The sequence below is a fragment of the Neoarius graeffei genome, chromosome 25 (assembly GCF_027579695.1).
Source record: "Neoarius graeffei isolate fNeoGra1 chromosome 25, fNeoGra1.pri, whole genome shotgun sequence".
Classification (NCBI taxonomy): domain Eukaryota; kingdom Metazoa; phylum Chordata; class Actinopteri; order Siluriformes; family Ariidae; genus Neoarius; species Neoarius graeffei.
This window is the reverse complement of record NC_083593.1, coordinates 11,212,682-11,228,421: the sequence shown is the minus strand read 5'-3', so window position 1 is coordinate 11,228,421 and position 15,740 is coordinate 11,212,682. Positions and strand designations below refer to the sequence as shown.

Here is a 15,740-nt window from a genome sequence, read left to right as displayed (position 1 = left end):
ACAAATGTTTGGTCATATAGTGTATGAAAAGTTATTACCCAATGCGCCTTCTTTCTTTCTTTCTTTCTTTCTTTCTTTCTTTCTTTCTTTCTTTCTTTCTTTCCCCTCTTTGTATGTAAACTGATGTTTGTATGTTTGTGGTTTGATTGTACACTCAATTTTAACCTGTGCTATTTAAAAAACCCTGCAACTTAGATAGATAGATAGATAGATAGATAGATAGATAGATAGATAGATAGATAGAAAGGAAGGAAGGAAGGAAAGAAAAATACATAGAATTTTTTTTTCTGTACCCCATGTAGTGCAATAGTTTACCAGCAGGTGTCGCCATGCACAACGTGTATGTATGTTTATGTATGTGTTATTTTCCGATTCTCTAACTCTCTGTTGGTGTCATGGTAAGAGTTGTAAAACAGTTTTTATATTTATATTTTGTTATGCATATTACACCAGAACTGTCCATTATTGCATTTTCCCCCCTACTTACCATATATGGTAATCTCCAACTAAAATTCTGGCTAACAGCTATCTTATATGTTAGCTAGCTAGCCTGCTAAGCAGAAATCAATTCGCCTTTTTAACCGAGTTTACCTGGTTAATTAACCAACTAAACTAGATGCATGGTTAATCATATTCGCCGAATTCGCTATTATTTACCCAAAGCATTCATACTTTGATTATTTTTGTTTAATTATTTATTTTCTGGCTAATTAAACTTTTTGAGCTCAGTGAACTGCCGTCACAACTAGTTAGCTAACTGGTTAACAGTGGACTTTCCAGATGTGTGTTTAGTGTTTGCTGTTATTTGGTTATTACAAGCTGAACCTCATTCATTTATGAGCTCTACTCTTCGACCTGTAGCTAGTAAATACAGTTTGTTTGTTTGTTTGTTTGTTTATTTATTTATTGTCTGTCAGAAAGTCAGGATAATTTGCCTGTAAAAGCATTTATGGTTGTAAATGGCTTAATCAAAAGGTGTATCAAATGTGATATTTGTCCTGTATGATAAAACACCTCTCAGTGTTTTTTTTTTATTTCCTTTATAGTACAACTATTTCCCAGTGATTGCAATTATAATGAATAGTTTAATAACAAACAACACATTTTTTTTTATCCATTTATAGCTACACATTGTGGAACGTCCATGAGACAAGTTAGAACAAAAGCTCCCAAACTAGAAGTTGTACCTCGGGAGAAACTCACATTCTTCTTTTTTGTTTCATTTATTTTACAGAATTTAATGTTAGAAATATCAAAGGTGGATATTGTGTGCTAATATTTTTTAAATGTTCCTGGGAGTCGCATTCAGACAAGCCATGATTAAAATTTAGACATGTTGTTTTAGTCGTTTTCACTGCCCTGACATGCTGCAGAAGTGTAGTTCAGCAGTGAAAAAATGGACACGTTTTCCTGTCCATCTGTCTCCACGAAACACATCCATCCCTCCGGCTATTATCTATGCTGCTTATCTGTCAGGGTCGTGGGTGAGCTGGAACCAGTTTCAACTGTGAGAGGCTGGGTACACCCTGGGTACACAGAGACGAACAACCATGCACACTCACGTTGTATTGTATTACATTAATGGCATTTAGCAGACGCTCTTATCCGGAGCGACGTACAACATACCCAGAGCAGCCTGGGGAACAGTTGGCGGTTATGTGCCTTGCTCAAGGGCATATCAGCCATTCCTGTTGGTTCAGGGAATTGAACCAGCAATGTCTTTGTCCCAAAGCTGCTTCTCTAATCATCAGGCCATGGCTTCCCCAACAAATGATGGCCAGTGTAAGTACCTACAGTCCTCTGCTCTACCAGCTACCAACATTCATACCTGTGAGCAATTTAGAGTACCCACTTGACCTAATCTGTATGTCTTTGGACTGTGGGAAGAAATCCACGTAGGCATGGGGAGAACATGCAAACTCCACACAGAAAGGCCCCAGAGGTTTGCACCACTGCTGCACCACTGTGCCGCTGCTAAACAAATCATGTATTTATGTATATTATATGGACACAAGCGGCGGCACGGTGGTGTAGTGGTTAGCGCTGTCGCCTCACAGCAAGAAGGTCCGGGTTCAAGCCCCGGGGCCGGCGAGGGCCTTTCTGTGCGGAGTTTGCATGTTCTCCCCGTGTCCGCGTGGGTTTCCTCCGGGTGCTCCGGTTTCCCCCACAGTCCAAAGACATGCAGGTTAGGTTAACTGGTGACTCTAAATTGACCGTAGGTGTGAATGTGAGTGTGAATGGTTGTCTGTGTCTATGTGTCAGCCCTGTGATGGCCTGGCGACTTGTCCAGGGTGTACCCCGCCTTTCGCCCGTAGTCAGCTGGGATAGGCTCCAGCTTGTCTGCAACCCTGTAGAACAGGATAAAGCGGCTAGAGATAATGAGATGAGATGGACACAAGCATTTTACTGGGAAATACACCACTCATATTTTTCATACGAGATATAAATCTCTATACGTCACTCGTGAGGAAATTGATTAATTGTTTTGATAGATTTGAGTACTTTTTGTTTGTGACTGTGTCTATATAATAAAAAGAACATCACATGGCTTGAAGATATGAAGTTTATCTTCTCTTGTTGAAAAACTCCCATTTTTCATGCAAAATAAATCACGCATCTGAGTGACATATTTAAATAATATTGGCTGGCGTTGAGTGGTATATCAGATCTATTCCATTCAGCTAGCATGATATTGAACGAGTCAAAGACGAGTGGATGGAATATATCTGATATATTATGAGAAAAAGACAGCCAATATTATTATTATGCATACATATTTGATGGAACAATTATAGATTTTACAAAAAGTTAAGAACAGGGGGGTTAGTTACCACCGGCATATTTGCATCAGCTCCGACGTATGACATCATGTTGCCTTGACAACCATGTAATATCGTAAACCATATTCAACACTTACTGTATTCTCCATTGGGTAGAGTGACGTAATACAAGTAGGATAAGCGATTATGCTAACAATATTTCATGCTATTAAACCAAATGAATGAAACCTGCTAGAAGGAAATAGAATACATGTTTTTATTCCATCAAAAAAGTGTCCTGTATGTATGTATAACAATTCCCAATATTTCACTCCAGTGATGTCACTCCCAGTGTTTTCCCTTTTTCCCACTGACTAGATACGTGTTGTCAAAATGGCGAACCAGTTCAAAATTAAAATTCTTTTGATTAACTTGCATTTTTTTTTTGTGGCTCTGTTCATATAAAGAACATGACATGGTGGCACAAAGATATAAAGTTTATCTTCTTGTGTTGGAAAATATATCACTTGAAGATCAACCGCAACCATGTAATATCCTCTATATATTGTCTCAGAACACGTTATTTATATAATAATCTATACTGTTATTGAGTAATAATACAGACTGGCTTTCCAATTACGATTAGTGTTTGTATTTTACTGTAGCCTTCCAATCTAACGAATGGTCCGTTTTCTGTACCGGTCATCATCTGAATTTTCTACAGTGGTGCTTGAAAGTTTGTGAACCCTTTAGAATTTTCTATATTTCTGCATAAATATGATCTAAAACATCAGATTTTCACACAAGTCCTAAAAGTAGATAAAGAGAACCCAGTTAAACAAATGAGACAAAAATATTATACTTGGTCATTTATTTATTGAGGAAAATGATCCAGTATTACATATCTGTGAGTGGCAAAAGTATGTGAACCTTTGCTTTCAGTATCTGGTGTGACCCCCTTGTGCAGCAATAACTGCAACTCAGTGTTCCCGGTAACTGTTGATCAGTCCTGCACACCGGCTTGGAGGAATTTTAGCCCGTTCCTCCGTACAGAACAGCTTCAACTCTGGGATGTTGGTGGGTTTCCTCACATGAACTGCTCGCTTCAGGTCCTTCCACAACATTTCCATTGGATTAAGGTCAGGACTTTGACTTGGCCATTCCAAAACATTAACTTTATTCTTCTTTAACCATTCTTTGGTAGAACGACTTGTGTGCTTAGGGTCATTGTCTTGCTGCATGACTCACCTTCTTTTGAGATTCAGTTCATGGACAGATGTCCTGACATTTTCCTTTAGAATTCGCTGGTATAATTCAGAATTCATTGTTCCATCAATGATGGCAAGCTGTCCTGGCCCAGATGCAGCAAAACAGGCCCAAACCATGATGCTACCACCACCATGTTTCACAGATGGAATAAGGTTCTTATGCTGGAATGCAGTGTTTTCCTTTCTCCAAATATAATGCTTCTCATTTAAACCAAAAATTTCTATTTTGATCTCATCCATCCACAAAACATTTTTCTAATAGCCTTCTGGCTTGTCCACATGATCTTTAGCAAACTGCAGATGAGCAGCAATGTTCTTTTGGAGAGCAGTGGCTTTCTCCTTGCAACCCTGCCATGCACACCATTGTTGTTCAGTGTTCTCCTGATGATGGACTCATGAACATTAACATTAGCCAATGTGAGAAAGGCCTTCAGTTGCTTAGAAGTTACCCTGGGGTCCTTTGTGACCTCGCCGACTATTACACACCTTGCTCTTGGAGTGATCTGTGTTGGTTGACCACTCCTGGGGAGGGTAACAATGGTCTTTAATCTCCTCCAATTGTACACAATCTGTCTGACTGTGGATTGGTGGAGTCCAAACTCTTTAGAGATGGTTTTGTAACCTTTTCCAGCCTGATGAGCATCAACAACGCTTTTTCTGAAGTCCTCAGAAATCTCCTTTGTTCATGCCATGATACACTTCCACAAACATGTGTTGTGAAGATCAGACTTTGATAGATCCCTGTTCTTTAAATAAAACAGGGTGCCCACTCACACCTGATTATCATCCCATTGATTGAAAACACCAGACTCTAATTTCACCTTAAAATTAACTGCTAATCCTAGAGGTTCACATACTTTTGCCACTCACAGATATGTAATATTGGATAATTTTCCTCAATAAATAAATGACCAAGTATAATATTTTTGTCTCATTTGTTTAAATGGGTTCTCTTTATCTACTTTTAGGACTTGTGTGAAAATCTGATGATGTTTTGGGTCATATTTATACAGAAATATAGAAAATTCTAAGGGGTTCACAAACTTTCAAGCACCACTGTATATTAGTTAATGTTTTTGAATGTAAGGGCATAGGTTTCGATTTGAGATGCAGCTCATGACAACAATCATAATGACAGCTGAAAGTTTGTAGAGAGATAGAGCTTGTATTGTAAAGTTGCTAAACATTTTACAGTTCAACTGGGAAACCTCATAGTGTTGTAATGTGAGAAATTGTAATCAGATGTCTTTTTTTTTTATTTTTTTTAAACTCTTTTTAAATTCCCTGATCATTAGGCAGGAGGAAAGGCTGGGAAAGACAGTGGCAAAGCCAAGGCTAAGGCGGTGTCCCGGTCTCAGAGGGCTGGTCTTCAGGTGAGTGTGTGTCTAACACACGATTAAAACCCGCACTGCTGCACTATGTGCTATGACTCGTTTGAAAGCGTGTGTTGTGATGGTTGTGGTTTGTTTTTGAAGTTCCCTGTAGGTCGTATCCACAGACATTTAAAAACGCGGACAACTAGCCACGGACGTGTCGGTGCCACAGCGGCAGTGTACAGCGCAGCCATCCTGGAGTACCTCACTGCTGAGGTAATTCCTTATCTTTGTGAGCCGCTGACTGTGTTCCTACTTACACATGGGTGTTTTTTTTTTTTTTTTTAAATATAATGTACAGTACACTGTATATATTATATTACATTGATCTCATGTCAGCTTTCCCATGCATGTGTGTGTGAATAGGTGTTGGAGTTGGCTGGTAATGCTTCAAAGGACTTGAAGGTGAAACGCATCACTCCCAGGCATTTACAGCTGGCCATTCGTGGTGATGAAGAGCTGGATTCACTTATCAAAGCCACAATTGCTGGTGGAGGTCAGTTTAATAAAGCAGTTCTGCATAATGCTACAGCCACTTGAAAGATACATTAAAAGTGATGATGTTAATCCATTTCATGCACATCATGGATTTCTTAACGTCTGTTTTCTTGTGTCTTGACAGGTGTGATTCCTCACATTCACAAATCCCTGATTGGAAAGAAGGGCCAGCAGAAAACTGCATAGAAAGCCATTTTGTCAGTCAGTATATAGAGAGAGAGCAGTTGTTTTATGTTGTATCCTTTTTTCTGTTTTTTTTTATTTTATTTTTTTATAAGCATAGAATGAACACAACTATTTTATCCATATTTTCATGTACTATTCTTGGAGTGGGAGGGGAATAATGGGATAGTTAATCTTTTTTAAATGAAGGGACATGAGGGGGCTTCTCGGTGTATATCTCCATGTGCCTTCCATCTATTTTATACATAAAGACTTTTCTTAAATATTGTGTTTCTGAAGTTATTTGATACACACGAACACTGGCTTTTATTGCCTTTATACTCATATTAAGAATATTAGGATTTAAATAGGCTGAGTAATTATGATTTTTACTCATCCTAGTACTCCTACTTTGGCTGTGAATTCAATACATTGCATTGATTAATGCCATTTAGCAGATGCTCTTATCCAGAGCGATGTACAACACACCCAGAGCAGCCTGGGGAGCAGTTAGGGGTTAGGTGCCTTGCTCAAGGGCACTTCAGCCATTCCTGCTGGTCTAGAGAATTGAACCAGCAACCTTTTGGTCCCAAAGCTACTTCTTTCAGTCACTGATATACAAATATTACAGAATTCTGAGCATGTACAACTTTCAGGCTTAACACACAGATTTTTATGTCATTCTAGAAATAAGTTATAGAAAATTCTGATTCAGGAATTCAGCAGCACTTCATGTATATTGTGGGTGCGAGTAAGTATATATTTTACTTTGTACTGCATGCAGATTCTATATTAACAGTTCAATTTGCTCTTGGAGCATTTTTGTACTACTATAAAGCAGTGAAACACGTTGTCTAATGAAAAAACTGAAATCCAAATAAACGTAAACATTTATTATACAGTTCTCTGGTACGTATAAAGTTGAACAAAATATAGCTTTACACATTTAAGCATTTACAAATGTGTCTTTAAATACTCAACAGTATGAAAAAGGAACAATACATTCATTATTGCACTTCACCCTGTGTTTGGAAATGCATTACAAAATTGAGAGATGCTTCGTTAAGATCAACGAGCAGCCCACGTGGCACGATCTGGCCATGTTCATTGTGAGCTGAAGTACTGGTGAGAGTACGGCTGGTATGGCTGCATAAGAGCCGGGTTGCTAGGGGCAACAGGAAGACCTTGAGGACATCTGTACTGGTAGAGAGTATTGGCAGGCAAGGTAGGCACGACAGAAGGGGTGTAATGGATGTTAGGGGGACACATGTAGGGACTCGGGCTCTCTTGTCCTGGGTAATAGCTTGGATACGGTGCTGGTCTGAAGGACTGCAGCTCAGGGTAATGCATGAGCTGTGATGCCACATTGGCCTGGCAGGCATGTGCTATGGCGTCTTGTACCGTCCTCTTTAGCTTCATTCGTCTGTTCTGAAACCAGTTCCTGATCTGTGTGGAAATACAATATAATAATTATTAGGTTCATACTATTTTGTTCATCATAATGGCTCATGTATCAGAGCTGTGATTTTCTAATAACAGAAGTGTTTTATTCCTCTTATACCACCATACTAGCATATCTGCCTGGATAGTGGAACTACTCCTTTCAGGCAAATCTACTCACCTGTTTATCAGAGAGATTGAGCTTCTTGCACAGCTCAGCTTTGTCCTGGGCTCCCAGATAAGCATTCCTCTTGAACGCTCTCTCTAAACTGTCGATTTGCTCTGCTGTGAAGGCTGTTCTAGCTCGCCGCCCCGTGCCAGGGGAGGTTGAAGCTGCTGGCTCCTTGGAGGCCATGGGTGAGAGAGAACGTCCGCCTTCGCTCTCATACCCGGACGTCTCCTCCTCCTCCGTCCCACTGCTAAAGCCTAACTCTGGTGCTGGAATGGAGAAAATGTACAAAGGAATGTGATTTTAATCTTTTTTTTTTTTAGTTGGATCAATATTATTGACCAACATTTAAGAAATAGAGATCAACAGGTCATGAAAATTAAGGTAACATAAAATCCAACTAACTTACACATTTGCAATGATGCATAATCTCCTACTAATATAGTCATATATTTTTAGTTCTTAAGATTTAATAAAATTTAAGAAGCTTTGAATGTTATCTTTAACTTCAAACACAGATTGAAACCAAATCCTTGATTTAATGCTGATATAGGTTAGGGTGAATGAAAGAAAATGTCTAAAAGTTTTAAAAAAGGACCCCTGACCTGCTTACAATAGCAATAGCTAGCAATTTTACTATAGATGTGATGAATTAAGAGCTTACCATGCTCGAGGCTCTCAGTGTTGTTTGTGACAGGCTCTTTCTTCGGCACAGTAATAAAGCTTTGTGCTGGTCCCATTGGCTCAGACTGGATCTGCTGGGTTTCCGTGCTATCCGCTCTCCTGCTGTAGAAACCAGGGAGAGTTTCTGGAACAGTCCCAGAGGTGCTGGCTCTATTAGAGGCCATGGAGATGCAGGAAATGGAATGGCTCATTGCACTAGGACTTGATGCACTCCTAGCATTGCTCTGGCTACTTTGAGAGAGCCATTCGACAGAAAAGTGTCCCTTCATCATCCCAACTTGTAGTCCAGCCAAAAAAAAAATCCAAGAAACAAAAATGGGTAAAAATGCTTTTTGTCTTCTAAGATTCCTGATGGTCCTGGGTCTGGATCTGCAGGCAAGAAGATGGAGCCCTGAGACTGAGTGAATGAGGTAGAGTTCTGTTTGTCTTCAGATAGGTGATAACCACCTCTAGTGCAGGTCTTGGGGTATTTATAGGGCTAATCCTGGCTCATTTACAATTGACTGTAGGCCAGGATCAAAGGAAACATCCTCCCTACTCTGGTCCCCACCCCTTGAGTTTTCACAAGTGTGGTAATTAAGACGTCTCAATCGCCTCTGAATGAGCCCATTAATTCCTGGCTCCAGTAAGTCTGGTGATGCACCAAGATCCCCCTCCCAACTTCCAAAACCATCTCTGATCCTGTCTCCTCTCTGATGGTAGAACGTCTGTCTGTGTTTATGTATACTCAAATTTTCAGTTGAGCTCCACTGTTAAATATTATATACATAGTAGCTTGATATACATGTGTTTTTCCCAAAAAAAGCTCAAAATTGTTGATTTTTATTCAGATTAAAGTCATTCTAAGATCCTTCTGGTAAATAAATCTAAACTACTATGCAGTAGGTTATATAGTTCATCAACAAATACTAACATCTGTAGTTTAACAGGAAAAAATGGCTAACTAACATACTGCATAATATATTCAATAGCATACAGCACCAGGTTTTCTAAACGGAGTCTGTGACAATTTGTTTATTACATTAGTGAAAGTCATAAAACTCCATGATCGAAGCTGCTAGTACTGCGGTCACTTGAATTTATCCAAATGTCAATAACTCAAAAAGGACGAGGCTTATAAATAATATACACTTGGATGATGTGTTCTGACTCGTAGAAGTCATGCAACACTAATTTGGAAATAATTTAATTGACTTGTATTTGACTATAACTGAAAAACCCTACAACCTTAACGTAAACCTAAATAAACATCCAAAGACCAAAATGATAATTAATTCCGATAATTCTTTGGTCATTTTACACTTTACATTAACACGGTGCAATACTACGTATGTCTTGTTCACATTACTCAACTCTTTTCCCCCCACTTACATACACTACAATATATATTGTATTTTGTATATTGCATTCATATTGTACTTATTGTATGCTATTAATAATTACAATTGTTTTAACTTAAGCTCTTGTGTTTTGTGTGTGTGTTGTGTGTGTGTGGGGGGGTGGGGGGGGTTGTGTTTGCATGTTCTGTGTCTTATGTTACATAGAAGCAACCTACCTGATCCTTCAAGATAGATACAGTACTGTGCAAAAGTTTTAGCCACCCTATTTTTTTTCTTAGTCCAAACTGTGTTATAGATTTTATTTTATTATTTTATGATTTCTATATTATCAAGTCAGTATTAAACCATTTTTAGATTTCCAAACAGTCTTCCAGCACAAAATTAAATGTTACAAAAAATGTTTGTATGTCAGTAAAGAAAGCAGCATATTAGCCCTTGTATTGTCCTCGGGTCAAAATGACCCACTACTGTGTTTAACAGCCGTGAAAAATCCCCTAAATGATATTTTTTCAACTTGAAATTTGATGACTTTTCCTAGATTGACCCCAACATTAGAAAAAGTGAAATGTTGCCTTTATTCACATTTCCATGTAAGCTGTATACTAATATTGTCTTTGGGTCGAAATATCCCAACAGTCAAACTGAGTTGAAATCACACAGTGCGTTTACATGCACATCCAAATCGAGCTACTGTCGGTAATCGAACTAAGGGTCCCAGCAGGGGTGCCAGAGAAATCCAATCCTACATGCACACAGGTTAATCGAGCTATTGTGTAAGGTACATTGTGCACCTGAGCCACAGGTGGCGCTACACGCCCCATCGTGTTGGTATACTTCCGGTTGTCGTCATGAAGAAAAGCTATTCAAGAGTATAAACAAAGTTATCAGTTCTGTGTTCACAAGTTCCGTGCTCAAGCTGTTAGGCTTGCTCTAACAGACTGTATGGCTACAAACTGTCCTGCGCAGACCACTGTTTTGTAAGACAACTTCTCATCTCATCTCATTATCTCTAGCCGCTTTATCCTTCTACAGGGTCGCAGGCAAGCTGGAGCCTATCCCAGCTGACTATGGGCGAAAGGCGGGGTACACCCTGGACAAGTCGCCAGGTCATCACAGGGCTGACACATAGACACAGACAACCATTCACACTCACATTCACACCTACGGTCAATTTAGAGTCACCAGTTAACCTAACCTGCATGTCTTTGGACTGTGGGGGAAACCGGAGCACCCGGAGGAAACCCACGCGGACACGGGGAGAACATGCAAACTCCGCACAGAAAGGCCCTCGCCGGCCCCGGGGCTCGAACCCAGGACCTTCTTGCTGTGAGGCGACAGCGCTAACCACTACACCACCGTGCCGCCCTGTAAGACAACTTATTTTGCACAATTGTATATTTTTCTAAAGTCCATTTTTTGCTTACAAAAATTTTTTTTTTGCTTACAAAAAATATTTTTCTAAAGTCCATTTTATGCTTACAATTTAACTTATGTCTTAATAAACACACAAAAAGTTCAATTGTTTTTGTTTTTATTGACATTCTTCAGATGTTGGACATCTATATACACACACACACACACACACACACACACACACACACAAATACAATGACTTGTTTATGTACACAATTCACAGCTATGCAACAGCTGTACAGATGTATTTGGTGATACAGTAAGTGAGCTAAATTTTAACAGTGCAAACAATGCCACAAAAAGAAAAGATTCATGCCGTTGTCATGCCGACCGAGGCTGTTGTGTTTCCCGCTTGTGGTCTCGTCACTCGTCACTTCCGGAAGGGGCAGTGCTGAAGTAAGTAGCCCGACTACGTAGCTCAATAGGGTTTACATGCACTAAGTAGCTCGGCAGAAATCGCATAATCTAGGTCGTGTAGCTCGATTCTGAGAAATCAAGTTTGGTTCAATTTCAGCCGAATTAAGGTGTATACATGGCATTTTGAACTTCGATTTCAGTCGAGCAACGGCAGAAATTCGATTCTCTCTATGTGCATGTAAACGCACTGACTGTCACAGAGTCAGATACCAGAGGTGGACAAAGTACCCAACTTCATTACTTAAGTCAAAGTACAGATCCCACTGGTCAAATGTTCCTCTGATACAAGTGAAAGTTGTACGGTCAAATTTTGACTTAAGTTAAAGTGCCGAAGTACTTGCTTTTAAAAATACTTAAGTATTAGAAGTACATTTTCTTCACTGCGTTGTTGTATTATTGCCACAACGCTTACAAAACCTAACGCCTCTGAAGCAATCGACTAGATTTACTGACTAGCTTGTAGAACCTGTAGAATAAACACCTTTAGACACAGATTTCTACTTTCTGTTTATTTGGCAAGATTATGCTAAAACATATTTCTGAAAGGACTTCAGATATGTTAACGTTATTCATATTAGCATAACTCCATTTTTACATGCTAACTAAAGCCTCAGTCACAACTGGCCGTACGTGCTCCTACGGCCAGTCTACGTGCAAAAAACGCAAGAAACGCACGGAGGGCGCGTTTGTGACGTGCTGATTTTCGAGCTGTAGACTGGCCGCAGACCGGCCACAGAGGTTCTTTGTCATGTCAAACAAATTCTACAGGCGCTTACGTTTTTTTCAGGTTGCAAGACAAACTTACGGCCAACATGCGTCTTTCTCCACGAACAAAAAAAATGCAGCGATTTGGGAAACACCAAAAACCGCACAGCCAAAAAAAAATCGTACGTCCGGTTGTGACCTAGGCTTAACAGGGTCCAAGTTAACTAGCTATGTGTTAATGTTAGCCGTGGACAAGGCGATGGCAACTTGGTGGGCAAATCCATAGAAAGTCATTTGACTAACCAGACTGCATAGCTATTGCAATGTTATCGTTAGCTCTAAAAGCACAGACAACTTCATTACAAGCTTTCTCTTGGAATAAAACGTGTATATAGATCAATGTGCTTCCACAGGTTGAGCAGCGAGCTTTTGTAGGCTGTGATGTGGTTTGTTTTAGGCAAACAAAACGAACAATTAAAATGAAACGACTCTTTAATCTGTACAGAAAACTGAAACATGGGTTCTAGGTAAAGTAATGCTTGAGTAAAGTACAGATACTCAAAAAGTGTACTTAAGTACAATACTCAAGTAAATGTACTTCGTTACTGTCCACCTCTGTCAGGTACACACCCCAAAAATGTGAGAATGCTTTAGTTCTGTCTAAAATCAAAGTCTTTTCCAGCAGAGTGCACTGCCTGTGACCAGATCTAACCCAAGGGGGTGGAACTATAGAGTGTCTTGGCATGCGGGAACAGACAAACTTTCAAACCCTAAAAAGGTAAAAAGTGTAGGAAAGCAGGTGTGGGAACAGACAGGCTCTCATGATCAAAAGGTAACAATATTGTGTGGCCTTTCAGAGGCTATAAAGGTGCTGCAGATGACAGCACCCCAAATTCTCTCTGTGCTGAAGCCATGAGTGCGCGTTACGCTGCCGAAGAGGCTCAAGAACTGATTTTTTTCAGATGTCCAGCAAGACAACTCTGATTCAGAAGAGGAAGTGGAGGAGGTATCAGAAGAAGAAGATGGGGAGGAATACAATCCAGAGCATGATTCATGATCTTCAGAAGAAGAAGAAATCCTTCAAGCTGAAAGAGAGACTTTCCTGTCAAAAAACAGCAAAATAGCTTGGTCCTCAGCAGCATATGACAAACAGGGCAGGATGGCAGCACAAAATGTCTTGAAGATGACCCCAGGACCCACAAGGTATGCCGTTTCCCACGCCCATGACATTACCTCAACATTTTTCCTGTTCATCACACCAGCAATGGAAAAAATAATCCTGGAGATGACAAATCTGGAGGGTTTTTGAAAATATTGAGACAGCTGGAAAAGGATGGATGAGACTAACCTGCATGCCTACATAGGGCTGCTAATCTTAGCAGGTGTTTACAGGTCCCGAGTTGAGGCTGCAGCTAGTCTATGGGATGCAGAGAGTGGAAGGGCAATTTTCCGTGCCACAATGCCACTCAAACTTTTTCACATTTACTCAAGACTGCTACGATTTGATAACCGTGAGTCAAGGCCTGCAAGATGTGTGACAGATAAACTGGCAGCCATAAGAGAGGTCTGGAACAAGTGGGTGGAGCAGCTGCCATACCTCTACAACCCTGGGCCTGACATAACGGTGGATGAGCAACTGGTTCCATTCAGAGGTAAATGTTTATTTTCATTTCTGTAATAAAAGTGATTTCCCCTATTGATTTATGTGACTGTTTCCTGTGACACTGAAACTAATTACTGATGCTAATCTCTTCTGTCAAAACGTTGTTGTCCTTTCCAGCAGTATATGCCCAGCAAGCCAGCAAAATATGGGATCAAGATATGGGTGGCCAGCGACGCCAAATCCAGCTACGGTTGGAAGATGCAAGTCTACACCAGGAAGCCAACCAGTGGAGGCCCAGAGAAGAACCAGGGGATGCAGGTTGTGCTTGATGTGACAGAGGGACTGATGTCACATGTAACGATTTCTTCACCTCTTATGAACTGGGACAGCAGCTCGTGAAGAGGAAGATCACCATGGTTGGCACAGTTCGAAAGAACAAGCCTGAGCTCCCACCTGCACTGCTTGTATCAAAGGAGAGAGAGGTATTCTCATCAAAGTTTGCCTTCACACCCACCACCCCTCTGGTTTCCTACCTCCCAAAGAAAAACAAGAATGTGGTACTTCTGAGCACACTGCACACAGAGGCTGACATTAGCGATCATGAGGACAGGAAGCCAGCCATCATCCTAGACTACAACTGCAACAAAAGAGGTGTGGACAACCTAGATAAGGTAATTGGAACATACAGCTGCAGAAGGAAGACTGCCCGTTGGCCCCTGGTCATCTTCCACAACATCATTGATGTTTCCTCCTACAATGCCTTTGTGATATGGAGAGAGATCAACCCTACTTGGATGCCTCATAAGCACAACAAGAGGAGGGTGTTCCTGGAGCAGCTGGGAAAGGCTCTCAAAGGTAACTCCATTCATCGAAAGAAGGGAGCATCTCCCCCATACTGAAGCCTCTGCAGCAGTTGTGAAAGCAGTTCAGATGACTGGATCTTGTGATCAACCTGAAGATCCAGCTGCCCCAGCCACTGTCCCAGCTGGGGCAAGTAAGAGGAAGAGGTGTCAATTCTGCCCACCAAAGAAGGACTGTAAAACACATACTGTGTGCTGCAGGTGTAAGAAATATATCTGCAAAGGCTGTGCACTTGCATACTGCCCTACATGTGCTACTGTAATTGCCTGAGTTATGTTGTTTGATTCACATGTTCACATTTCTGTTTTGTATATTTCATTACACTGTTCACTGGCAAAAACAAAACAAAAAAAACTGACTTACTGGAATGAATAAAATGCATTCAAAACAACTTTTTGCACATTTCCGCTACTTTCTTAGGCTATAGAAATACTATACAAATATTGCTTGCCACCTCATCTCATCTCATTATCTCTAGCCTCTTTATCCTTCTACAGGGTCGCAGGCAAGCTGGAGCCTATCCCAGCTGACTACGGGCGAAAGGCGGGGTACACCCTGGACAAGTCGCCAGGTCATCACAGGGCTGACACATAGACACAGACAACCATTCACACTCACATTCACACCTACGGTCAATTTAGAGTCACCAGTTAACCTAACCTGCATGTCTTTGGACTGTGGGGGAAACCGGAGCACCCGGAGGAAACCCACGCGGACACGGGGAGAACATGCAAACTCCGCACAGAAAGGCCCTCGCCGGCCACGGGGCTCGAACCCGGACCTTCTTGCTGTGAGGCGACAGCGCTAACCACTACACCACCGTGCTGCCCTTGCTTGCCACCTATACAGTAAAAAATAATACATTTGACAGTGTCACGAGTGGTGTCTCCTGAATAAATGCAATCTTTCTGCCACGTGAAGAGGGAAAACTCAGGTATTCACACAATTTGTGGTGAATGACATGTTTCTTCAGGCAAAAATAGATTTTTTGTTTAAAATTCAATTAAGCTGCTTTATTTTGGGAGTTTCGTCAAGGCGGGTCATTTTG

General features: G+C 40.7%; 2 protein-coding genes across 2 annotated transcripts; one reads left to right on the top strand and one right to left on the bottom strand.

Moving 5' to 3' along the window:
- Positions 1–309: 309 nt before the first annotated feature.
- Positions 310–6,344, top strand: LOC132873602 (histone H2A.V). Its single transcript, XM_060909319.1, has 5 exons — positions 310–398; positions 5,323–5,400; positions 5,503–5,616; positions 5,767–5,896; positions 6,023–6,344. The coding sequence occupies exons 1-5, from the start codon at positions 396–398 to the stop codon at positions 6,082–6,084; spliced, it is 387 nt and encodes a 128-aa protein (XP_060765302.1). The 5' UTR covers positions 310–395; the 3' UTR covers positions 6,085–6,344.
- A 774-nt stretch (positions 6,345–7,118) lies between these two features.
- ved (ventrally expressed dharma/bozozok antagonist) lies at positions 7,119–8,622 on the bottom strand. Its single transcript, XM_060909066.1, has 3 exons — positions 8,334–8,622; positions 7,682–7,938; positions 7,119–7,506 (listed from the first exon to the last, which is right to left on the bottom strand). Exons 1-3 carry the CDS (start codon positions 8,620–8,622, stop codon positions 7,165–7,167), a joined length of 888 nt encoding a protein of 295 aa, XP_060765049.1. The 3' UTR covers positions 7,119–7,164.
- Between the last annotated feature and the right edge of the window lie 7,118 nt (positions 8,623–15,740).